This window comes from Diceros bicornis, chromosome 7, assembly GCF_020826845.1.
Source record: "Diceros bicornis minor isolate mBicDic1 chromosome 7, mDicBic1.mat.cur, whole genome shotgun sequence".
Taxonomy (NCBI): domain Eukaryota; kingdom Metazoa; phylum Chordata; class Mammalia; order Perissodactyla; family Rhinocerotidae; genus Diceros; species Diceros bicornis.
The window spans coordinates 18,963,140-18,988,990 of record NC_080746.1 but is presented as its reverse complement, the minus strand read 5'-3'; the positions used below and the strand labels follow the sequence as shown (position 1 = coordinate 18,988,990).

At 54.7% G+C, this 25,851-nt stretch overlaps 1 protein-coding gene across 1 annotated transcript; it reads right to left on the bottom strand.

Moving 5' to 3' along the window:
* Positions 1–14,466: 14,466 nt before the first annotated feature.
* FXYD2 (FXYD domain containing ion transport regulator 2) lies at positions 14,467–22,106 on the bottom strand. Its single transcript, XM_058545135.1, has 6 exons — positions 21,839–22,106; positions 17,174–17,212; positions 16,911–16,985; positions 15,327–15,363; positions 15,169–15,199; positions 14,467–14,883 (listed from the first exon to the last, which is right to left on the bottom strand). The coding sequence occupies exons 1-5, from the start codon at positions 21,855–21,857 to the stop codon at positions 15,175–15,177; spliced, it is 195 nt and encodes a 64-aa protein (XP_058401118.1). The 5' UTR covers positions 21,858–22,106; the 3' UTR covers positions 14,467–14,883; positions 15,169–15,174.
* Between the last annotated feature and the right edge of the window lie 3,745 nt (positions 22,107–25,851).

Sequence of the window (25,851 nt, the reverse complement as noted above, 5' to 3'; positions counted from 1 at the left end):
CAAACAACAGCTTATATATTTTGGATACTTTTCTTCAAAAACAAAGGCATATAATTATTTTAGCAAAGCCTTTATATGTGATCTGAAATTCTTGGACAACTTTGGCATAAATATGGTTTTCATAAAGGGAATCAATACTGAACCAGGTCAATGTTAAAAACTTAACATGTGGGGTTATATAGCTAATTCAGGATTGACCTTCTTAGTACTTATGCATTGATTGGATGAGGAAAAAACAAATAAGGTGTTCCCTACCTTTTTTTTTTCCATTTGTAATTGATTTTAATGTTATAGAGTCTTAGACTACAAATCAGGAATCCTGGGTTCTAGTCTCCTCTTTGCCACCTTAGCCAGCTGTGTGACCTTGGACAAGTCACTCTACCTTTGTGGGCCTCAGTTTCCTCACCAGTAAAATGAGAGAGATGAGCTAGAATGATCACCAAGTTCCCTTCCTAACACCAGAGATGAAGTGAGCACAAATATGCCCCCATCCCAGTCCTACCCCATGAAGGGATGTGTGTGTGTATCCATAGACCTATGCATGTTCTCTAATGCAGGCAAAGAAACAGAAATACAAATTTGCATGCACAGGTACTCAGAAGCAAACAAATACAAAAAAAACCTCAAAGTTTTTGCTTCAATGCATGCACATGTATCTACAACACTTCCATCTTTCCATCTTCTTGAGACAGGATAATCATTGCAATTCACAGACCATGATGCCTATGTAAAAAGGTACTGTGTGTCATGAAACCTCCCCAGTGCTCCTTAAACCAAAATCCTATATGCTTAGCTCAGAGGATCTCTGGGTGCATTTCACCACTTATCCTCTCAGCATTTGGATTGTAACATCCTGGTTCTAAGCTCACTGGAACAAAGGCCTTGAGGCTCCTGCCTGACAGGTGGGGCCTCTGGGTCCCGCTGCCCTTGTTCAGACCACAGTCTTAGGAGGGTTCGTCAGGGACGGTGGAAGCCTCAGCGAGGCTGGAGTCCCCTGAATCACCGTGGTCTCTCTCCCGCTGTTCTCTCTCAGCTCACAGCTCTGAAACCAGCTGAGAAGCCAACCCAGAGAGGTTCCGTGAGGTCCGAATTCTGAGGAGCGGAAGCTCCCTGCCACACTTCTCTCTAGGGGAGGGGCGGGGTGGGAGGAATCCAAACCAAGTGAAGAAGAAAAAAAGGGAAGTCCGTGAGTGGGAGCTAACTTTGCTGGCTTCCCAAGTTATCCTGCAATGTTTTTGACCCATAAGACACTCACAGAGGTGTTCCTCAAGTTGTATCTAAGCATCTTCTGTCCTGGAAAGCCTACAGGCTACCTGCCTCATGCCTCCTTTCTCAAGCACCCGGGGCCCCTCCTCCGGCCGTGTAAGCTTCCTTATGCAGCAAGGCCTCATCAGGCTCCCCAGCCTACCCGGACCAGCCCTGCCCAGCCCTCCTCTGGGCTCCCCCTGCCCCGATGTCTCCTTGGCCTCTGGCTCTCATTCCTTTGTCCTGTGTTGTGGCTATTTAGACGTTAGGCTCTGAACCCTCTCCATTTGTACCTGTGGATCCTGGCCTGGTGCCTCCTTGCACTGGGGGTCACTCAGTAGATGTTGGACGAGCTCATTCTCCAAGGCTGCAAATACCTGATTACACCGTCACGTGTCACACCTTCCAGAGGTATGTCCTTTAACTGGAATCAAAGCCTGAAGCTTTGCAGTTGTCATATTAGAGTTTCTGGCCTGGAAGCAGGGAGCAGCTGGCAGGGCATGGGAGCTTGCAGGGGCACGGACCCTAAGGCCGAAGTCTCAGCAGACACCTGCTCGTCTGGCATCTCCATCGTCAGCATGGTTGGGATCCAAAGGCTTCATGTTTTCTTTCATTTCAGATCCTCATCAAAAATAGAAAGATCCGGCCAGAATTGTTTTGTTCCTTATAAAGATGAAGAAACTGAAGCTCAGAGAGGTGTGTGATGTGCCCAGAGGCTGATCCACCAGGAAGCTGATAGAACTTAGGTTTCAGGGTCCTGCAGGGCCCCAGTAATATGTTCACACGGTCAGATATTATTGGTAATTTGGTGGAACACTGCAGTTTATCTGCAATCAATTATGACTGCTCCTCTTTTCCACTCTGACTTCCCATGGGTCGGGTGTGCATTTGGGGATCTGACTCAGGATCCCCCCAAATGAGGGAGTGATGGATCCATTCGATCTGGGATGGGTGAGATATGTTTATGAATTCACAGGCACTACGATGTAGCCATCCCAGCATAGGGGATGACTTGTAAGAATACGACCACCCACTGGGCCCGCTCACTTGGCTTTGTGACAACGTTGCAGGGCCAGGAGTTGTATCACAATATGACCATGGCCTGAGGTGCCTGCAGTAGAGGTGAGTGTGTATGGAGGAGAAACCAGGTTGGAAATGTACAGAGCCAGAAGCTAGTCTGTAAAATTGTGAGCAGAAGTAATGTTAAAAAAAAAAAAAAAAAGCTTATGGAGGTGTCAGGCAGTTAACACAAATATTATGTTATTTGACCAGATTTTGTGATGTTGTGATATTTACTAGTTTTTTCAAGATTTGTAATTTGTTGCAATCTCTTTATTGTTCTAAATAAATAATCACGTTTGTACCTCATGTTGTATTCATAGTTGCGTATTGTTTTCCTTAAAGAGGGCCCTCCAAAGTTCTAAGCTTCAGGTCCTACAAAATCTGAGTCCAAGGCAAGTCCCTGGAACTTGCCTTGGGTGACACTGCGGTGGCTGAGCTGGGCCTAGAACCAGGTTTTCTGGATTCTGGCCAGGGCTCTTCCCACCACAGTCTCTTGCCTCAGAGATGTAAGACAACGTGTAACTTATGTATATGTACAGTGCTACATGCCCATAAGTTACCTAAAAATGCCACAGCTCCCGAAGAGATTGTCCTCCATGTGAAGGAGAAGTCAAGGCCCTGGTAATGGCCTGGACTTGGAAGATGCAAGTCCTCTTCCTAGGAGATCTGGCCATTTCACCACGGCCTGACCTGTCAGCCCAGAAGCCAGAGGATCTCAGGGATGGAAGACAGCCTGGTGCTGTCCTGATCCCATCTACACCCTCCCTGTGGGACAATGTCCCTCCTGTCACTGTGACAGGGGTCACCAGCATGGAGGACTGAGATGGCCCTCAAAGGGCAGGAGTTGTAGAAGACACCAGTAAGGCCCTCCAGCCACCCTGAGCAGGGAAAGTCCACCTGCTGGGGGTCAGAGTCACAGAGTCACGGTGCCGTAGCAGTGGTTGGAACGCTGTTTGGGACAGCGAAAGTCTGCAAGGACATGGCGTGGGGACAACGCGGGATATCTGCCCAACAGCCATAGACTCGGCGGGGGGTCTGTGGCGCCTTGAATTCACCTCACCTGGCCCCATCTCTCACCCACCGGCTCTCTCCAAACTGCCAGACCAGTGCGAATGCATTCCCTGCTTAAAAGCTTCCAGAGACAAGAGGCTCCCTACCTGCACAGAAGTCCATACTAATTTTACTGTCTGTGATCACGCACCCACTCTTTTCTTTCTTGAACCCAATCTGCCTTTGCCCTCTGGAGCTCACAGGATGTGCCCAATATCCACCAGCTGACAGCTTTTCAAATATTTGAGAACAGCTATCACAAGCCCTCCCAAGCCTTCCTTTAGCTGGGCTAAATATCCCAGTTCTGTCAACCTCTTCTTTTCTAACATAATTTCCAGACCCTTCACTCTCCTGGTTTCTCTTTTTGCACATACTCAACTTTAACAACATCTCTCTTAAAAACAGAGTGGACTCAGTACTCCAGATGTGGGCTCCAGCTCGAGGACAGAAACTGTCCCCCCCTTGATAGGTATCTGAGCTCTTACTGTGGCCCAAGATTTTATTGGCTTTTTCAGGCTGACATGCCAATAAAGCTGAGCCTCTTTCCTGTGAACTCCTGGTGAGCTGGTCTGCTCAGCCTGATGATACAGATGTGGATCATTTGGGAGGGGAGCACAATTAGACTCATCGTTTGTTGAGTGCTGGGAGACGAAACACCGCATGGGTCAACCGGCCCCATGTCCACACTCTGAGCAAGCCTCAGTACGAACTCTGAAGTCCTAGCTCAGCCCCAGTGAGGGTGCAGACTTCAGCTGAGAGTGCAGAGATGAGGAGCAAGAGGTCCGATTTCAGACCATGATGGCATTGACAGCTTAGTGTCTTTACCAAACTTGATCTTGTTTAAACAAACCCAGCTGAAAAGGCAAAAAGATCTAATACCTCATTTCCCAAGTGTTTCATGAGGAGATAGGTGATATGCAAAAACTGATTTATGGTCAATAGGTTTGGGAAACACTGGAATAACCAAAGGTAAATAGGCTTCTTTTACTGCAGGACTTCCCAGAGCCTTTAAAATGCAATGGGCATCACAAACCTCCAAGTGGCAGATACGGTAGGAGGCTTGGGGGGGTTTGTGTCCCACTTCTGGTCTAAAAACTTCTTTCACTGACCACTGCCCACACTCGACTCAGGGGAAGCACGTCTTGTCGGTTTATTCATTCTTTCAGTAAGTTTGTTCCTGGCCCCTGTGCAAGGAGCTCCCAGCATTCCTAGAAACTCCGACATGGAGCCCCTGCCCAGGGGAGCTTGCACTCAGTGGGGAAGGAGACGTATAGAGAGCAACATAGGGAGGTCCATAAGCTGAGCCAAGAGGTTAGAGTGGGAAAGGACCTGGAGACCATCTACTGCAAGCACCTTGTGTCACAGAGGAGGAAACAGTGATCGAGCAGATGGAGGACGTCCCAGGCCACATGGTTTGAGGGTCAGCGGCAGGGCTCAGATCCAGGGCTACTGACCCCCAGGCCTGTGCTCCATCCACTGCGGTGTTCATGGCCCAGGTCGTGTTGTCCTCTGTCTCACCAGCTGGGTCTGCCCCGTTCACCACTCCATCCCCGGCAGCCACGTGGTTGGGTTAGATGACTTACAGGATCTCACCTAGGGCTGAGATTCAGTGAGTCTGTGAAGAGAGCTGCTTAAGCTCAGAGAAAGGCATGGTCAGAGAAAACCAGGCAGGGTGTGAGAGGGCTTGTGTGCGGGGCAGACCCTGCATAGGCAAGCTGGAGGGGAAAGGACAGACCAGGCATTGAAGGGCCTCCCTGCAGGGTTTCAGGGAAGCCTGGCCCTGTGGTGTGCGTCTCCCCATTTGAGACACCCACACACCCAGGCACGGGGCGGCTCAGGGCTGTGTCTTCCAAGACTCATCAGTTAGAACCTTGGAGCTGAACTGAATTGGCCAGTTATTTGTCTGCATCAGCCAAAGTAGATTCTTCTGTTGGCAAATTATAACCAGTCATGGACTCCTAGTAATAAGGATTATTACAACTGAGCACTTGCTGTGGGCCCAGCACTATGCTAAGTACTTTAGATGTAGAATCTCAGTTAACCCGCAAAACAACCCAGTAAGACTGGTGTAATTATTATCATCCCCATTTACAGATAATGAAACTGAGGCACAGAGAAATTAAGTAAGTCGTCCAACTCGCATGGCTAGTAAGCGTGAGATGCCCAGGCTTTGAGCCGGGCAGTCTGACTTCAGAGTCTTCAGTCTTTTTATTGCCGTTGGTGGTGGTGACAGTGTTTCTGCTGTTACATTTTAGAAAGGTTTTAATATGGAAAATTTAAAACATATCAGAAACGGAGAGAACAGTATAACAAATTGCCATGCACACATCTTCTAGCTGCAACAATTGTTGACTCGTGGCCAATCTTGTTCCATCTATATTCCCATACGCCCCCACCTCCCATTGCCAAGGATTTTTTTGAAGCAAATCTCATGCTTTATATAATTTCCTCCATAGATCTTTAGTGTGCTTCAACAAAAGATAAGGCCGAGTCCTCGTTCTCAATCACTGCACTTTGTGCCCTCCTGACTGAGCAGCAGCTTAGGCCAGGCATACTCCCTCTACACACACACACACATAGGACTTCAGGATAGCCACCACCTGAAACAGCTGAGCCTGTGCTGTCTGGACACGATCAATCAGCTCCCGGGGCAGCCTGTCCCGAAGCCCTCACCTCACAGCCTGGCCAAACGGCCTCTCTGAGCCTCCTCAGAGTGTCTTGCTGCAGCTGAAGCCCCTACCATCAGTCTAGCTCCTCTGGAGATGGAGAACAGCTAGATGTGGTGGTCTTCTGCCTGGTGGGGTTGTTGCCACAAGGAGAAGTCTTTCTCAACCAGCCTAGGCCTGGACCCCAACTCTGGCCATGCCCCTAAACCCAGTTCCCATTTCAGGATAATTTAGGGTGTTCTTCTGTGCCTAGCGGGGAACGACTCCACACCCTGCACAGTCTAAGAGCAAGAGGTATGGAGGAGATGGAGCCGAAGCACCTAGAGTCAGAGACTCACTGTGAGTCTCATGAGCTGGGAAGATCATGTCTCACCTTATCTGTAAAATGGGATCATAACATCTGCCTCAAAGTGTGGCTGTGAATGTCCGCGGAGATGGGCAAGGTTTCTCTGCGGTGTTGACTAGAGGAGGCTGCAGTACCAGCCATGGCCAGCAGGTGTCGCCCAAAGACTAGTACCTGAAACCTTGCAGTGGGGTAGGGTGGGGTGGAGTCCACTCCATTGAGAGGATTATCTTTCCATATTAGATCCACCTGGAGCTGGGGGAAGTGGAAGAAAGTTCAGCCTGTGGGATTTCTCCTTAGAAAAGTCATTCTGGGTCTGGTTCTACCCAGAGTTAAAAAGTGGGGCTGTGCAGCCTTCAAAGCACGTTCACACAAAGACCCCACAGCGAGACAGGCCTCAATACCCCCATTCTACAGATGGGGACATCGAGGCTTCAATAGCGAGTAGCAGCCACTAAACGATGGAGCTTGGACACCACCTCAAGTTTTCTGAGTCCATATTCTGGGCACTTTGCTGGGGCACATCCTCAGAAGCCAAACCTTGGAGAGGAGATCAGGGACTGCCTGTCCTTGTCCCTCTGGAAAAGGGAGAAAGGTACAGGTGCTCCAGAAGCCCCTGGCATGTGATGTGCTGTCTTCTGAGAGCGTCTCCCCTCTCTGGGGTCCAGATTCCACTGTTCAGCAAGGGGCTAAACCAGATCAATGGCTCCCACACTCAGCTACACAACTGCACGCACGCACACACACACACACAGGTGGGGAGAGGGAAACAAAGAGAAAGAGGGTTCCTCAGCTACAGAACCAAGGATCTGTAGTCTCCTTTTCCCGGGTCATTTCGACGTCAGCAGCCTAGCATGGGTCTTGGGACTGGCGTTTGGGAAACATTGGACTAGAAGATCTGTGCGTTTAACTTCTACAGTTTCATAAACAATTTCCACTTAACCTTGTCAAAACACCTAATGCAGTTCCTGGCACATACTTGATGATCAAATATTCAATAAATATTTTGCTGAGTAAATGTTGAGAAAGCATGCAGTCACCCAACCCAGTGACAACCTTGGTTGACATGGCTTCACCCCTCAGTTAAAACCCACACTGCATTTTTGTAGTGCTTGATGGCTTACATACCTTGTTCACACACGTGCTCTCATTTAATCCCTTTAACGAGTTGGGTATTATAATCGCCATTTTACAGATGAGGAAACTGAGGTTCAGAGATGCTAGGGGACTTGCCCAGTACTGCCCAGCTAGTCATGGCAGAGCCAAGCTTCAAACCCAAGTCTGTTGGCCCCACCTCCAGGGCCTCTTCTGCTGCATTATCCTGCTTCATATCCTCTTCACTGCATGGTTTGAGAGGAGGAAAAATATCAGATCTAGAAGAGAGTGAGTCTTCCAAAACTGGCGAGGATTGCCTCAAATGTGGGGAGAGGTGACATCAGGAGCTTGTCCAGAGACCCCGGGTCAGGAGAAATCCTGCCTCATTTGGTGGGAGCTCAGTGCAGAGCCCCAGGGTCGGGGGCAGGTCCCACTCAGGAGGCCCAGACGTCGGCATCTACACTACCTGGAGAGGGCAGTTTGGGAAGGGCAGGAGCCCGCCTCCCCCTCTCTCTGCCTGGCCCCTGGTTGTGGCTCTGCTCTCTAGAGGGGCCATCCCACTGCCTTCCCACTGCTGGCAGTCTCCACCGTCCCCCGCGGACGCCTCCATTCCCAGGCGTCTGCTCGGGAATCTGGTTGTCTGCCTCCCCCTAGTGCCTCAGGATGGGATGGGGGCGCCACAGGCTTCATGCTGTACATCGCAGATTCTCTACCACACGGGCCCTGCCCTTCACCCCAAGCCCTGCCCAAGAGGGGAAGCCGGAATCTGGGCTCACTCTCTGCCCTAGCTGTGTCCATGTCAGCCTCTGAAAACTGCTGGAAGGGATGAAGCGTGTCCTCCAATCCAGGCCCTCATTCTCAGCTGGGGGGCCGAGGTCCAGAGAGGGGCCCACAGGGAGGCAGTGTGGAGCAGGACCGTTACCCAGGTCTCTAGATGCTGGGACCGCCCTCTTGTGCCCTCTGCTGAGTCCCTCCCAGCTTCCTGGGCTGCTCCCTCCTCCCCAGTTCCAACACCACTAGCAACACACATACAACACAAATGGGAAACATATGATCAAGATGCTTTCCCACAAACCCTTCTGGGTTCTAGCACAGGAGCCATAGACCACCCTCTGCATGTCTCAAGCGAACTGGGGAGTCCACAGCTGAGCTGGCTGAGGTCCCAGCGGGTGGGACCTCTCCAAGGATGGCTCAGGCCAAGTCCACGGCATGGCTGAAATGGTGCTAAGGAGTGTGTGGTGCACCAGCCTCTCCCTGGGACCCAGCCAGTCTGAGGGTGGGCTCAGGGGGCTTTGCCTCTTGGCCCTCCCCGAACAGTGTCCTGAGAAGAATGCACGGGACAGAACTGCCTCAAATGTTAAAGCATTAGAGGAAAGGGCCTGAGACATCTGGAGGGATCCAGGAAAAGGCAGCAGCGTCAAGGAATGGCGTGAAGGAGCCTTAGCGACAGAATCACCACAGCCACTGGGCAGCCGGGACTGTTCGGGAGCGGGGAGCCTCCATGAGTGATAAATTGTTTCTCCATGTGGGGAGACTGAGGCTCAGGGGGACTTGTCCACAGTCTCAGTTCATAATGGCCAAGCCAGGGCTCAAACCTGGGCCAGTGGATTCCAAAGCCTGTGATCTTATTGCGATGCCAAGGAAGAAGTGCCGGCTGTCACTGGACAGGCCCCCAGTACCCCACCACAAGTGGGCACACACACCACCACCCTAGCCACACACCAGGCTGCAACACCCAGAGGTCTCCTTGCCCCTCGAGGGGTGGGGAGGCGTGAGTCCAGCTGTGGGCAGTCACTCACCACTCATTCATTCCTCTCGTCAGCCAGTCCTGTGCTCATCCAACAAACATTTATTGAGCACGAACTATGTGCCTGGTATGGGGGATGGCCCAGCACTGGGGATTGGTGGGTGAACCACCAGACCCAACTCCTGTCCTCCTGTAGCTTGCAGACAGTGGGGCAGACAGACTTGAGGGATGTCAGAATCCAGGGAGAGGTGGGGTCCCTGGCAGGTCCTCAGGGTCCTGGGGAGGACGGGTCGGTAAGGGCCTGGGAGCAGCAGAGGCCCAGCCGGGCCCATCCCACTCATGTTCTGGGCAGCGTCTAAGGGCCAGAGGTTTCTCCCTGTTGATGTTATTAACTGCGCCGGGAGCATATGGTCCACGGACATGAGACCTGAAATATTATTTACTTCAGAGCAGAGGACACTCGGCTCCCATGCAGGCTGGGTTTGGCACGACTCGGTGACTGATTGATAGGCCTTTCAGGAAACAAAGACCATGGGAGAATTCAACATGCTCCTGGCCCTGGGCCAAGCCAGCCTCATCTCCTTTGCTTTGTCGAGAGTGTCTTGTTTGCCTTCATCACTTGCCAGGCGCCACTGTTTTAACTACTAGGAGGGAGCAAGTGTGTATTTGTGGTGTGTGTGTGTGTGCACACACACACATCCAGCTTTCCCAGAACACAGCTCTCCCAGGGGCAGGAGGGAACAAGGGGACCAGCTACAGCTCCCCCACTTACCCCTTCCCAGAGCTCCTTGACTTTGAAGCCAACACCTGGAATTTTTTTCTTGTGTTTGCTTTTCCCAAAGCCAAGTCCAGAGACAGACGAGGGCTTCTCAAGGTCACACAGCAGGCGGAGGGCAAAGCCAGCGGTTCGGCCGTGTTCTGCCTCCTCCAGCACAGGCTTCGCTGAGCTGCAGGCAACCTTCTGGGGTCACAAATTGCGGCCCGGCTTGGAACTTCCCCCTCTTCTACCCTCCCTCCACCACGCTCACCTGGGGAATTCCTCTTGCTGACACCAAGGAAGCCCTTCTCAGAAGCCACAGTGAGAATTTCTCGGAAAGGGAACCAAGTTTAGAGCTCTGGAGACAAAGGGCAGCCAGGAGTCCCTGAGGGCCTCGGGGGCTAGGGGAACAGGACTGCGGGAGGTCATGCTCCGTCACAGCAGGCAGCCCAACAAGCTCCCGAAATAAGCTGGCCCATCAGAGCTTGGGGAGCTGCACCCGATGCAGCTCATTCTGGTGCCTTCCAGACACGAGGCCCATCCACACCTGGGGAAAACCTCTCACCCTAGGCTCCTCCTGCCACCTCCCAACCCCTCCAGTGTCAGGCTGAAGCCCTGGGCACCACGCTTCCAAGTTCTACACAGGATTCTTCCCAAGCCCTCAGTCACTCACCTGCAAAAAATGTAGTGTCCCCAGTCCGGGAAGGGGGCACCGGGGCCGAGTCGGTGGTTTCTCCCAAGGCTGGTCACCTGGGCACCCCTCTGGCTTTCCCAGTCTAGCCCAGGCTCAGCACTACCCTCCTGAGGCCCTTGACTGAGGCTGCTGTGGCTCTGGCGCCAAGGCCCAGGGCCGATCCATCTTCCCAGCCAGGGACTCACCATGACAACAGGACAAGGCTGGGTGGCCGCGGCATTTGCCTCTGATCTCTCCTAGCCAGGTGTTTGTCAGGTGGAGGATGAAGAATGGCGCCTGGTGAGGAGTGGGTCACTGCCGCCCCAGAGGCCTCTGCTGAATTGCAGTTCAGAGCTCAGCTGCCTTGGGGCTGAGGATCAACGCAGGCGATTAATCTCTCCAGCGGCAGCCCGATGCCCTGGAGCAAGGATGGCGGGAGGAGGTCCTGGGGGGCACTCAATACCCCCCTCTGCCCTGGAACACTCTTTAGCATCCTCCCCACCCCCTACCCCACCCCTGTCTGCCCAGGGAGCCCGCTCCCTTTGACTGAGGCAGGACCAGTGGAGATGCTCAGGGTGGGTTCTTTGGGGCGCCTCCTACTTGCTCAGCCAGGGAGAGTTTGGGATTGCTGGGGGGGGGGTCTTCTCCAAGGTCCCAAAGTTTAGAAAAATCAGAGGCCTGTGCCAGAGCACCCTCACTCTTGAAAGGAGATCAACGCCTATAGGAGCTAGAGATCACCCAGTCCAAGCCTCTAGTTCCTCTGATGGGGAAACCAAGAGCAGGGAGGAGAGGGCCCGACCCAGGCCACCCAGCCGGGGAGTGCCAGCCAGAACCTGAGAGAGGACCTCCTGTCCCTCCCTCACCCGGGCTCTTTCTCTGCCCTCAGGGCCCCACATGTGAGCTCCCCATCCCTGAGTGTGCAGAGGCTGGGTGAGATCCGGCAGTGAGCCCTCCAGCACAGGATGGGGTGAGACTAGCTGGTGGGTTCACCAGCTAATTCTGCCCAGCCTGAACCTCGTGCCCATCTCTTCCTGTCCTGGAGGCTGTAGGGAAAGGCCAGGGCAGAGCAGGCTCAGAAGACCCCAGGGCCCCAGCGTCCAAGCCCAGCACGTGCTTTTGGTGCCCTGAAAGCGCTCTCTCCAGGGAGCATGGGTGAGGCTGCTGCTGGGGCAGGGGGCAGCCGTCTGCCCCTCCCCAGACTCTGAGGCCGGTAAGTTTTCCTTGAGCCCTCCGGGTCTCTGCCCCGCATCCCTTCTCCCTGCCTGCCACTCTCCTCACCCCCCTGGCCGTGCACACCTGCTAGGCCAGTGACTTTCAACTGTGCTCCACATGAAGTTCACCTGGGGAGGTTTCAAAACCACCAACGCCCCATCAGTGAAGTCAGAATCTCTGCGGCTGGGGTTGAGAAGAGCCCCTCAGGCCACCAACCTCTTTCACTTCCCACCACACAAACGTCCCTGTTCAGCGTCTCCACCTCTCGCAAGGTCCTGCTCATGGCGCTGATTAACTCAAACTACGGTGTTAGAGGCTTCATAGTTACCCCATGCACTGGGGAAGATGTGCAGATCACGTATGCTCTCTGCCTTCCAGAAGGAGTGAGGGCTCCAGACCCCGCAGCCAAGAATTACCCCAGAGTAGGCAGTGATACACCTGACGGGTGTGCAAATGGATTGAGAAGAGCTCTGGGCTTTCCGGGGAAACCAGGGCACCGGGCAGACCATTCAGCGATCCCCTCCTCGCAGCACAGGGCCCCCAGCCCTTGAAAAGACTAAGCTGAAAACCCACCCGTTTGAAGGGGATTTGGACTGAGACACATGCTCCCTCTGGTGCTAACAACAGGAATTGCATCCCCTCAGACTAAGGCTGTTTTTGTTGCTGTTTAAGAATAATTCATCCAATCACTTCCCAGCCTTGGTTGTCCTTTGTGACTCAATTTGTATCTGAGTTGTGAAAAATCCCAAAGTGAAGTGAAAGTTCAGTAGCTCCTAGTCCATGTGACCTTCGTGGTGAGGGAAGGGAAAGTGCTCATAAGAGCCCGGAACTCAGAATGTCTCCTGGATCCGTAGTCCTCAGCCCTGGCTGCTCTCCAGAGTCACCTGGAGCTTGTGAAGCATCAGCTTGCGTGAGCCCACCTCAAGACTCATGTTCAATAGGTCTGGAGGGGATGCTGGGTATCTGGTTGTTTGAACAGCACCCAAGGTTCTCTGGGGTTCATAACCTGGGACCCAATGGAGCCTCATGTTTCACAAGGATGGAAGGCTTGCAGCAGAGGCAGAGAGGGGAAGTGACTCACCCAGGACCATTTCCCCTCCAGAGCAGCTGGAATTCCCCTCTGAGTTTTCACACTCATGGGCCTGTGTATAGAACATTCTAGAAGTGTGACTCCTTTCCACTGCTCTTACTTCTCCGCAGGTGGGCCACAGGCCTGGAGCACACCCTTTTCCTGTTTGCCTTGCTATTATATCCAAGAAGCCACCGGAGCCCATGTCCTCCCAAATGCCCCCCTGACTGGACCTGCCCCATTCCTGTTCATTTCTCCCACCGTCATGGACGGCTCAAGGGTGTGCCCCATCTCATGTATGGAAATACTGAATTCTAGTCTATCTATTAGGGGTTTGGCCTGTCACAATTTGTCATCAGTGAACCCACATTTGGAGCAGGGTGTCACAAAGACCGCGGCCCTAAACTGTAAGTTTCCCCGGTGTGGCTCCTGGTCTCCCTGGAGCTTCTCCTCCACCAGGCCTGCTCTCCTTTCCCTCCCTCTCCAAGCCCACAGGTGTCAGTGTGGCGAGAAGAACCCTGGAGTGGGAGCTGGAGACCTGGGCTCTAGCTCTGGCTGACATACAGGCTGGCTCTGACCTGGACAAGTCACTGCAGCAGAGTGCGCGCGCTTAACTGCTACGCCACGGGGCCGGCCCCTCAGTTTCCCTTTCTGAAAAGCGAAGACTCTCTATTTTTTTCTCTAAGGACCTTCTGTAATCAAGCCTTCTGTGATTTTGGCAGGGTTGGTGGTCCTCAGGGCTGGGGGGCAGTGGAATAAGACAAAGAGCTCAGTTCTCAGTGGAATGGTGCCTGCCCTGCCTCGGGCCCCCAACACACCCATTCATTTCAAGCCCCCCTAACTTGCTGCTGTCTTGGGTTCCCTTCCAGTTCTCCCCTCCCCTCCCATGGGTACTTACAGACTCAGATGGGGAAACTGGGCACCTGGTAGTGCCTGATCCTGCCATGCCATCCAGCCTCCTGGAGGCCTCCACAGGGAAGGGAGGGAAGGAAAGATGGGCTCCTTCTGAGAGCAGAAACTGCCAGAGGAGAGCGTGCTGTGCTGTAAGGAGGCCGCACGCATTAAGAAGTCGGGCATTGGTAGGAGGGCCAGCTTGACACCATCTCGGGCTGAAGTTGCCTGGGTGGGCCCCTGCCGGAATGGACAGGGGCCTGGAGGAAAGGGTAACAGGGGGCCCCCCATCACTGTCCACTCCCTGGTCGCTGGGCCTGGCATTAACGAAGCACGCATCCAAATAGGTGGATGAGAGTAGGTCTACCTGAGGTCCCCGGCCCCAAGAGTGGAAAGGGGGCGGGGGTCTGGAGGGGGAAAGGGAGGGAGCATGTGCTGAGGCCCACACCGGGCCCCCGACCCACCCATCCTGGCACGCAGTAGAAGTGGGGAAATGGCAGAGCACATACAGTGGCCATACACAGACACAACTTGGGCCGCCCAGGGCACGTCTGCAGCCACCCCCAGCAGGGAGCTCCAATGTGGCACCCAAGGCCTGGGGCAGGTGCCCAACAGCACCCAACAGACCCAATGGCTTTGAACCTGTGACCCTCAGATCTCCCTGCTTTGCACTTGGAAGGCAGGCTGAGTCCTCTGTCTCTGGGCTCTTGGCAATTCAGGAGGCGAGGAGAGGCCTACAGATGGCCATACTGAACTTCTTGCTTTAATAGGCAGATGGGTGTCTGAGCAATTAATTGAAAACCAAAAGAGACCAGGCTGTATTCTACTCCAACTTGGAGGAGTGAGGCATGGCAGTTATGGGAGAGAAGGAAGGAGGGAGGCAGGCCAGGGAAGGAGCCAGGCTGGCTTTATTATTAGCATGAGGGGGCACGGGGTGGGAGGAGACCATGCCCACCCAGGGTCACGTGGAGCCTGGCACTTCCTTCAGCCGGAGGGTCTGGCAGTGCCGGGACAAAGGTACAGCTCAGGGAAGGCTGCCCAACCACCTGGTGCAACAGTGGACACATCTGACTCTGAAAAGACAAAGGCAGGATTTGGGCTGCGGTGGGGGCAGAGGGAGGGACTTGTGTTTCATTCCCTGTTCATTCCGCCTTTCTCTGGGGCTCCTCTGCAGCATCCTTTTGCCACACATACCACACTGGGCACTTGGTGATCATTTAAAAACACATGATGGGTGACAGACTGCCTGGCTGAGGGATGGAAGACCCTAACATTCTTCCCAGCCCAGTCCCAAGCTCTTCCTCATTTTTCCACGGCCATCTCTAGCTGCCCCCCTCGCCCACCCCTCCCAAATGTACCTGTCATTACAGCTCATCTTCATTGATTTGCCTGGGATGTGGGAAGGAAAGAAGACAGGTCAGAGGTCAGTGGGGGAAGCGGTGAGTTTAGGGATCCCCCCTCCCAGGCCTCAGAGACCAAAATCCTTCCCCCTGCCCCCCACTAGGCAGGCGCTCACCGGTGCTGCTTTTTGCCCCCGCAGCGGAATCTTTTGCCTTGAAGAGAGAAAGGAGGTTAGTTTTCACTGGCCTCTTTCTTCCAAGGAGACCCTCTCTGCCCTGGAGGACTCAGCTCTGTAGTCTTTCCTCCCTCCCTCCTGCCAACACCACCTGGTGTCCTGGAGTGTGGCTTGGAGGCCACAGCTGACTATTTCTCTCTATATAGGGCTGGACCATAAGCATTCAGGAGCCCAAGTCAGCCAGTCAGTTGGTCAACAGATATTTACTACAGTGGATCCGTGGTGAGGTGTTAGCGCATTGAGAGCAGTGGCCAAGCCTGGGCCATGGTGGTGTGCCTAGCATAGAGCTGGGCATGTAGTGGCTGCTCATTAAGCACTTGGAGAAAGATGGCAGTAAGTCCAGAGCCCAGATCCCTGCTCAGGGCTATCTCCTCCTGCACCTACATGCTCAACCACTACACAGTGCCCTCCTCAAGGAGCTTGCAGGCAAATCAGGGAGACCAGCCATGTCCAGACTGAAGCCTTCAGGTGGAGTGGCACCAGCCGTGGATGTGTTAGAATCCCAGGACACAGAGGTAGTTGTGTTTCTGTGTATTTTTCTTCTGGTCGCACCAAAACAAGTCAATAAGCATTTATTAAGCACTTGCTATGTGCCTGCTGGGGCTGGGGGCTATACTGGGACCCTCTCTCCCCCAGAACTCTCCATGCCTACGTTGGATCCTTGCAAGTGCTTTCTTGGCAGCCACGTCTTTGGACGCCAGCCTAACCTTATGAGGCAAGTGGGATCATCCCTGTTAACAGATGAGCAAATCGAGGCCCAGGGAGCTTGGGATCCACAGTAAATTGGCAGCGGGGCCTAAGGCTTCTGGCTCCCAGGCACGCTTGCTTTCCAGCAGTGGGTGGAGTGGGGGGGACACCCCTGGGTTCAGCTGAACTCGACTCTGCTTCTGATTGGCTGTGGAACCTCAGGCAAGTTGCCGTATCTCTCAGAGTGGGTCTGATTTTTCAGCTGGAAAATGGTGACCGTCGTGGCCATCCTCAGTGTTGCTGAGAGGATTGCACGGGCTGAGAAGTAGCTCAAGCCAAGAAAGTGCCCAGATCTGGCGGAGGGGGGTGTCCGGTAGAGGTTGGTTCCCTCCCCTCGCCTGGGCCTCCGTTTACACTGGAGCTTCCCAAGACCTGCGGAAGCCGGCTCTCCCATCTCGGCAGCGCCTCCTGCGTCCACTAGAGGGTGCACTTGAGGAAGCAGGACGCTCCTCTGTGGGGTCCAAGGACGAAGCAGAGAGGCATTCCAAGACGCCCCGCCCCACAGGGTGTCTGTGAGTTTCCGCATCCTGCATGGGGGAGGGGAGGAGGGGAGGGGAGGGGAGGGGAGGGGGGGAGGGGAGGAGGGGAGGGGGGGAGGGGAGGGGAGGGGAGAGGGGGGAGGGGGGGAGGGGAGGAGCACACTCCGCTCTTCCAGGATCTGGGGAGGGGGTGCAAGGGCTCCACCACCCCCACCTGGGAAGCCAGTGTGCTCAGTGGCTTTGAGAAGAGATGTGGCCCCATCAGCACCCCTTCCAACACGAGGCTGGCCCCACTCACTGAGGATGATGATAAGCCCCACGAGGAAGGCCAGGGCAGCGAAGATCAGGCCCCCATTGCGGACAGTCTCGTAGTCTGAGGAAGGAGAGGGCAAGGGGTGGAATGGGTCATCCCAGGCATCTGTCCCCACGGGCCATCCTGGCAGCAGCCCCACAGTAACAGGGAAGAAGGGGGCACACACCCAGGGCTGGGAGAAGCTGGGAACCAGGGATGTGGGGGGGCAGGCTCAGGAAGAATGGGGAGGAGGGGCCCGCCAGGTTTACCGTAGTAGAATGGGTCCACATCTTCCTTGGGGCTGCCTCCTGAGAAGAGACCAGAGGTGGGGTGAGGGGCAAGTTGGACGGTGGGTGGGACCCCTGTCCTTCCTGTCCCAGCACCCCCAAGGGTTCAAGTGGGCAAGGGAAGGCTGGTGGGTCTGCTAAGGCCACTGTGGGTGGGGGCCTCTGCCCTGGGCTGCTTCAGACACAGTCAACCTGGGACCAAATACTGAGCATCCGGAGCAGGGACCTGGGGGGCCTCTGGCAACTCTGGGAGAGGTGGTTCTTTCCTGTCCTTGCTTCATACAAAGAGAAGAAAAGGCCAAGAAGGACATCTCCCCCTAGACTCGCCTGCAGCCTCCCTCCCTATGACTAATCAACAGCGAGGTGCTCAGCAAATATTGTGAGATGAATGAGTGAATGAATCAATAGAATCTCAGAATTCACTGAACAGGAGGAGGAAACTGATGCCCAGTTTGGAGACTCGTTCAAAGTCCCAGTGAAAGTTGGAGGCAGAACAGGGTCTTGATATTCTCTCCTATGTTGCTGTCCTCAGGGGGAAGCGAATTTGTTTCAGAAACATTAGCAGATAATGCCCACCATGTGCCAGGCCAGGCTAAGGCTAACACAGCATTAGCTCACTTAACCATCGTCACAACGCTGTGAGGCATAATATTATTCCAATATTACCCATGAGAAGACAGAGGCGGAGAGGCTAAGTAACTCACCCACAGTTCACAGCGAGTAAAGGGTACAGCTGGGATTTGAACCCAGGCAATAGGTTGCTAAGAATCTAGGTGCTTAACCCTTTGCTACGTTGCCTCTCAGATGTTAGAAGGAAGGAGATGTTCAAGGCCAAGGGGTCTGGTCCAGTCCCCTGCCTCCCTCGGTGTTTCCCCGCCCTGACGTGGAGCCCCTCAGCAGCCAGCAGGTGTCACAGCTCTGCCCTCCAGCCCCGGACACTGAGCACACTTGCCCTGGGGCAGCTGGAGGGCAGCCTGGCCAGAGCTTTTCTGCCACGGCTGAGGGCGGCCCTTCTTTCCTGCCCTGTTTGAGCCTCTTCTTGGCACTAGGGAAGCAGTGCCCAAGGTCAAAGGAATGTGCACGTCGGCACCTCCCAGGCTGTGCTGAACTGTGCCCTGGGCAATGGGAGGCCTTGGGGCTGGGCGAGCCCAGCAGTGCCTGGCGGCAGTCTCCCTACAGCAGGAGCAGACAGGCTAGGAGGGGTCAGCACCTGGACCTGAAGGGCCTGAGGCCAAGGGGAGGCTCTGTGGGGCCCAGACACCTGTTCCCATGCGGAAGGCCTTCAAGGTTGTCTCACCGATTCCGTTCAGGTCTCGTTCAAGGTCACAGGGGGAGTTAGGGCCAGAGCCATGACTAGACACACGGTTCCCCTCACCACACCGGGGAACTGCCTCGTTTTGAGCTGTTTGATGAGCCCACCCTCACCCAAAGCCCTCATCTATCCTAGATCTGACTCAAAATCCACCGCGGTCAACATATGCCCCTGTTGGCCTCCAGGCCTGAGTCACTCCACGTCACCAGATCCTTCTGCAAGTGCGTCCTGAACGTGGGGGTCTCACCCCAAAGCCAGCCTGAGGAGGCTGCGCAGAGGGGCTTGCTCCTTTCGCCGCCTGACCCCCGTCCACCTCCTGCTCTGAGCTTAGATAGTCCAGAAAGACACACTGACCCAGGACAGGAGTGTGCCCAAAAGTCAAGATAGAAGCTCACCCCGCATACCCACCAGTTCCTACTTGGCGCCCAAGGTTCTGCCATTCAAACCATATTTCTTTGGAGTTAAGGTAGAATCCTCTTTTAACAGCAAGTTTTCTTAGAGAGGAGGCTGGCAGGGGTGGAGGAGGGGTGCCAGGTGCTCTGGAAGGCAAAGTGCCAGGAGATGGAGGAGTGGGGTCCAGCTCATCCCTGAAAGGGGGTCCAAGCAGAGGCCACCTCCTGCTTCGCACACGTACGCACACACTCACCATCATCGGTCGACGACCCTGCCATTTCCCCACAGGCTGGGCTCGTCTCCACTGCCCTCTTCCTGCTGCCTCTGCCTCGGGGAGAGTGCCTGGCTGCGGGGTGGCCAGGGATGAGGCGGGGGCATTAAACATTAACAGTGCCAGGTAATATTTACCCTGGTCACAAGAAAAGCCCTGGCGTGGACGGAGGGGCTCCCGCTGAGGCATGAGGAGGTCGCGGGCAGCAGGGGCAAGGAAGAGCTGACCCAGTTTCCAAACTCTCCCAAAGGAAATTTCCAGAGAGAAGGGCCAGGGACGGGTTGGCAGTGGTGTTCTGCCACCAGCCAGAGAAGCCGCGGCTGTGGCAGTGGGGAGGCGGAAGTTTCAAAATGCAGTCAGTTGTCCTCCAGCTTGGGGGGCAATGTCAGGGGTCCTGAGGAAGCCCTCAACCCCAGCTGCTGCCACCTCACCAACCACTGTGGAGATCACTGTGTCGGCTGATGTCTCTCATCTAGCACTCAAGGCTTCCCTGAGGTGGTCCCGGGTGCCTGGCCCTCCCTCCTCACGGCCCCCTGAGCCCACCCTGCTCCTTCACCCTCCGTGCCCCTGCTGCCCTGGAATGCCTGTTCCTCTGTGGCCATCTTCATCCACAGAGGCCACCTCTGGCAGCTCACACCGCAGTCAGAAAGGCTCCAGCCTTCCCTAACTAGTCTCTTTCCCTGGCACTTTCCTTCTACAATCTTGAAGTGCTCGCTCCCTTTGGCTTGGCTCCCATGTGGCACCAGAGGCTCCTTCAGGAAGGGGTCAAGCCTCACCACAGAGAGAAGGCCTTGCCTTCATGATTTACAAGGAAGTTTCCTGTTATTTCCTTGGGTTTTGCGTTATTTCCCCATTTTACAGATGAGGAGTCTGAGGCACAGAGAGGGCCGGGCCCTGGACCAAGGTCACACAGCCGTGAGGGGCAAGATGGAGACTGACAGCCAGGCCTCGGCTTTAGGAGTCGGGTGTTTCCCACATCTCCCAGGCCGCCTCCCGGCTCCACTGTGGCCTCCTTCACCTCTGGGACCCCAGTGCTGGGTACTCCGTGGGTGCTCATATTCCTGGCTGAGTTCTAGTCAATCGAATTGGCCTCCAGGAGAGGCTGACGCACAGTGGTAGCCAAAGGGCCAAGGCCAACAGTCAGCGTCCACCAAGGGCATGTTAGTCCTTCCAAAGAGAATGACCCCATCTATGAATCCTCGAGCAGTGCAGGGGATCGACACTTGAATTCACTTCTTGGCTCCTCCACTCGCTGATCGTACAGCCTCTGTCAAGTTACTTAACCTCTCTGGGCCTCAATCTCCTCATCTGTAAGATGGGACCGCTCCCTACCTCATAGGGTTGTTGTAAGGAGTGAGATGATGCATGTAAAGAGCCTAGCGTGGGGCCTGGTACACAGTAAGTGTCATTATTGTCACTGTTATTCCTGTGTTGACTGGAGAAATAATAGGCATTAATCTTTTGTGGAACGTTAGCTGTTGGACATAGGAAAACCAACCACTCTCCAATGAAAATGAGCATGGGAGTGAGATGGAAAGAGAGAATGTCATGACCTTGTAGACCAGGAGCCATGACCCCCATTCACTCTCTTCTGCTTTCAGGGCCAAGGGATGAATACTCATGAAAATATTGCCACAGAGCTTATGTTTAGTAGGAGTTGACCACGAGTCAGGCTCTTTGCAAGTGCTGTCCCACTGAATCTGTGTTTGCTCCATTCTACAGATGAAGAAACTGAGGCTCATCATGTGCTCCCACATGGACCCCTGGAGGTGGCCAGGGCAGTGCCATGACCTCCATGGGGCAGACCAGGAAGGTGAGGGCAGCGAGGCTAGGGACTTGCCTGAAATACCCAGTTAGTGACAAAACCAGGGCTAGAAATCCAGACCCCCAGGCTGTGCTCCCAAAGCCACTGCCATTCTCACACAGGCACTGGTGCCCCCTTATTATACATTCTCTTGGCATCACAGTGTATTCCATCTATCTTTGTAAGCCATGTGAATTCTTTCTGGAATAATAAGGGATATAAAGATAGGTGGAAAGATAGATACATGGATAGATAGATAGATAGATAGATAGATAGATAGATAGATAGATAGGGAGATACAGAGGGAGATAAATAGATAGATATTTAGAGGATAGATGATAGAAGACAAAAAGAGAAATAGAGAAAGCAAGTTGATAGCTGCATTTTTTAACTCTATGTGCAAGGGACTGTTCTACGCACTTTACAAAAATTAACTCATTTAATCATCACAACGATTCGGTGAGGTAAGGAGGGCATTATTGTCATCCTCGTTTTATAGATCAAGCAACTGAGGCAAAGAGAAGTTAAATAACTTGCCTGAGGTCAGGCAGCTAGGAAGTGGGGAAACCAAGATTTGAACCCAGCAGTCTGGCTCAGAGTTCCTGCAGATGGACGGAGGGCTAGAGAGACGGAAAAGGAGGCTGTTGGATACGTTATCTTCCCGGCTCTTGCAGCTCAGAGATGCTCAGAGCACAGATCACAGCACGCCAGGGTTCCATGTTGAGATGCCCTTGGTTAGAAATCTTGCCTCTCTGTTTCTGCTTTTCTTGTGCTTCCGGGGAGCTGGTGGGCACACTTGAAAGTGATGGGGTGGACGCCTGTGTCAGAATCTGGGAAGGCGGGAGGGATGGGGCTCAGGGGACTCACCCAGGTACCACCTGTCCATGGCAGGAGCTGCGGTGTGTCCTCGGTGGAGGAGAGTCGTGAAGTGCCGGTTGCAGAGGGCCTGGATGGAAATAGTGGCACTCCCTCCCTCCACCCTCAGCCAAGCCCACGGGCAGGAAGAGACAGAGGTGGGGAGGAGGGGCTGGCAAGGGAGCCCTCACCTCGTGCCTCCTGCTGGGGCGGGCTGGGGCCGGGATCCACGTGAGAGCCGGGGAGATTCTCTGACCTCCTCTGGGCTCCCAAGGAAGGGGGAAGCTGTGAGCCACTGAGAAACAAACCACAGCCCCCACACGAGCCCCTCTCCCCCCAGGTGCCTGCAAAGGTCAACAGGAGCCAGAAGGGCACTGGCTGGGGCAGAGCCAGCAGAATCAGAGCCCCTATTCTCCATCGGGCTGGTGGCAGCTGAGGGAGACACTCAGAGGCATTTGTGGGTCCCCTGATCCTTTACTCAGCTGCACCTCATTCCTGCAGGCCAGTTGGGCCCTTGCCCTGATATACCCTGCCCCAAGGCCTCGTTCTGTAGCTGGGAGTCCCCTGAGACTGGACAGATAGCAGCAGTCCCCTGGAATCGGCCCTAGGTGGGGCAGGAATGCTTTTCAGGGCATGGCCATGAGGCCCGAGGCACCAGCTGCAGCTTCCTGTGTCACTCTTGCAGTAGGGCAGAGATGGGGAGCAGCTGGGAGCTGGGAGGGGGAGCTGGTGTAGGGTTGTTCCCATGGTAGCCTGCCCTTCCTCAGCTGGGACCCCCTCCCTTAGCCCCCAGGGACTTACCACAGCCTATGGTGTCAGACTCACCAGCCACATGCGACATCTCGGGGCCCAGCAGGAGACACCAGCAGTCTAATGAGGCCTCTGAGGACTGCTGTTTGGAGCCAGAGGGGAACGGCCAGAAGACAGCACTTCTAGTCCTGGGGCAGGTGTGGAGGGCCTGTCTCCCAGCTGGAGCCGTGAGCCAACAGGGCGAGCGGCAGAGCAGCCACCGACACTGGCTCAGCCAAGTCCCTGTTCCCTGGCCACTGGGGCCTCTGATGGCCTGGAGCAAGGCCATGACAAGCAGTCTCTGTGTGGCTCACTTGGGACCACAGGGTCTCCCTCAGGTGCCCTGTGGGCCACCCTGCTCAGCCCCCACAGCGCGGACACTGATAAGCGGGGTCTGGGAGCTGCTGGTTCTGGCCCCAGCCTCTGACCCTCAGCTCTGGTCAGATGAAGCCTCCTCTCTCTGCCCCTCGTTAGCAACTCTTCCTGCCTTGCGGAGACAACTAATGATGCCCCCAGAGAGCCACGTTGGGCTGGAAACGCTCCAGAAGTGGAGAATGCAAGCCTGGAGGGGCATTATCTGGATGGGCTGGGATCTGTCCTGGAGGCCTGAGCAGGGGCCCTGACTCCAGGCCCCTTGCTCCTTTCCTCCACCCCACAAGGCAGGGGCAGACCTGCCCAGTGACTGAGCCGCTCACATGACCACTGGAAACCTGCACACTAGGAGGGCCCAGAGCTGCTGAGCGGAAATCCCCCAGGGTGGGCACTTTGAGAGGTTCACAGATCTTGGGCCTGGATGGGACTTTAGAGAAAAGTGGAAATCTCAGCCAGAACACCCCCTCTGCCCCCCACCACCACACACACATGTACACACTCCACATTTCCTCCCAGATTCTAATGCTGTGAGGGAAGGCATTTTGATCCTGAATGAAGACTCTGTGTGGTAGACTGACCAACTGGAAAGGGCCTCCAAGGTTATCCCACCAGCCCCCTCACTTTACAAGGAGTCTACTCTCCCACTCAAACCCTCCGAGGGCTCAGAGTATAAACCAAAGTCTTTTCTGTGTCCTATATGGCCCTTTTTAATCTGGCCCCAATGACCTCTCTGACCTTGTCTCCTGCTTCCCTGCCCCTTCTCTCTGCTCCAGCCATACTGGTACCCTTGATGGTCCTCTAACCCTCCAGGCGCACTCCTGCCTCAGGTCCCTTGCACTGGCTGTTCCCTCTTTCTGAAGAGTCTTCCTCCAGAGAGCTTCCTGGCTAACCTTGTCCAGGTCTTTCTTCATAGATTGACTCAGAAGACCCTTCCTGGCATCACAGTCTAAAATTTTCACACCCACTCTCTGCAATGTTTCAAATTCCTTCTTAGCTTTATTTTTTCTCTGTAGCACTTATTATATCTGATGTTATATATTTTCCTTATCTTGTTTCTTGTCTCTCTTCCAACTAAAATTCAAACTCCAGGAGAGCAAGGATTTTTGTTGTGTTCATTCCTAGATGCCCAGTGCCTACAACAGGGCCTGGTCCATGGTGGACCCCCAGTTTTGTTAAATGAATGAATTAGTCCCAGAGCTGAAATAATTTTGCCAGTGGCTCAGGCAGACCCAAAACTTGCCTAACACAGCCTCTTCCCTTGAAATCACCCACCATATAACAGGTGGCAAGAACTAGTTTGCCCCCACAGAGAGACAGCAGCTGGTCAGCATGCCCCACACCCTGCTAACAGCTCCCCAGAGTCCTCCTTGGGGAGTTCCCCATCCCTGCCCCTCCCCTCCTCGCAGCTGTTCACCCAGAATCCTCCAGCAATTTTCATAAAAATGTTCACTTATCCTTTCCGGGGAATTAAGAGTTGAGGAGGTCCCACCCCCCTTACCTCTCTCACACCCAAGTCCTTCCTCAGACTCCTTCCTTGTCCCCCCACCCCACCAGCTGACCGAGGCCATCAGCCTGGCTGACACTGGAGACAAGGGTTCCCTCTCTCAGAGCCACCCTGCTCTCCTCCAGGGAGGCCCCGGCTCTTTCAACCTGTGGCCCATGGTCCCCTGGAGAGAAGCCCAGGAGAGCCTCTCCTTCCACACATCCTCTGCAGGCGGGGGCCAGACCTCTGCATCCTGTCTCTTCACTATGGACTGTGTGACATGGGGAAAGTCACCCCTGTGGGTCTCCTTCTCCCATCTGTAAAATGGGATGACAGCACCTACCTTGCAGGGTTGTAGGAACTGAGATGATGCCTGGACAAAGAAGGTCCTCATAGATGCCGACTTCATATCCTCACCCCGAGCTGGCCTTCCAGGAAACAAGGACACTCACTGTAATCCCTTCCCTGGGCTCAGGCCCCTGCCGGGGTGATCTCTAAAGCAGGCTCCCAGAGCGCCTTGCCCTCCCTGCCCCTTAGCATGGTCTCTGCCAGCCTACCACCCACCCAGCCTCCCCAGCCTTCCTTTCCTGCCCGGACAGCCGCACAGCACGGCTGTTCCCTGCTGGTGTCTGGCGCCATTCCTTGTTCTTCCAGTCTTTCCTGGACGTGGGGCCAAATGGGGTGGGAGTGCTCCTCTGCTGTCCCTGAAAGGCTACAAGTCAGGCAGGGACCCCCCCAAACCTTCCTTCGTCTGATTGTTCCAGGCTGGAGCCAAAGAGAGCTATCCAGCCATACCCTGCTCTTCCCTCAAAGACCTATAGATCAAGGAGATCTTTGGGAGGTATGGAGAGGTAGCCCCAACTCCCAGATCCCTCTTTGAGCACTGTCACACCCAGTGGGACAGTGTCCCTAGTTGCCATGCCTCAGTCTCCCTTGTCTTCCCCAAGCAGGCCTCCATTTGTCCCCTGACTCCTCGGTCTCAGGGCAGCAACCCGGAGTGGTCACTGTTGGGTTGGGGGGCCAAGGAGGTGGCACACTGGAAACTCAGCTGGGCTTTGTCTGCCTGTTGCTCAACAGCCAGTAGCGAGGCACAGGCCCTCACCACCAGCCTTCCCACGCCGGGGTCCTCCAGCTCTGCCAGCCCTGCATGTCTAGGGGATGCACGTCAGGGTGCACGGCCTTGGACTCCAGGTCCCCAGTCAAACCTCCTGGTGTTGGCTCGCAGCTGGAAAGAAGCCAGAAGCCCCTGGAAAGTCCTGATTCCTGGCCCAGCTCGGTCCTCAGCTGCATGGCATGTATGGCCACTTGGCAGGGAAGGTGGCGGATCCCAGGCCCCATCTGTGCTGCCCAGAGGTCCTGAACCCCAAGGAGTGCTGGCTCC

Coding starts and splice junctions, on each gene's coding strand:
- FXYD2 (XM_058545135.1), bottom strand. Junction 16,986..17,173: donor TGTGGACCCATTCTACTACG/GTAAACCTGGCG, acceptor CTCCTTCCTCAG/ACTACGAGACTGTCCGCAAT. Junction 15,200..15,326: donor GGGGGCAAAAAGCAGCACCG/GTGAGCGCCTGC, acceptor CCCACATCCCAG/GCAAATCAATGAAGATGAGC.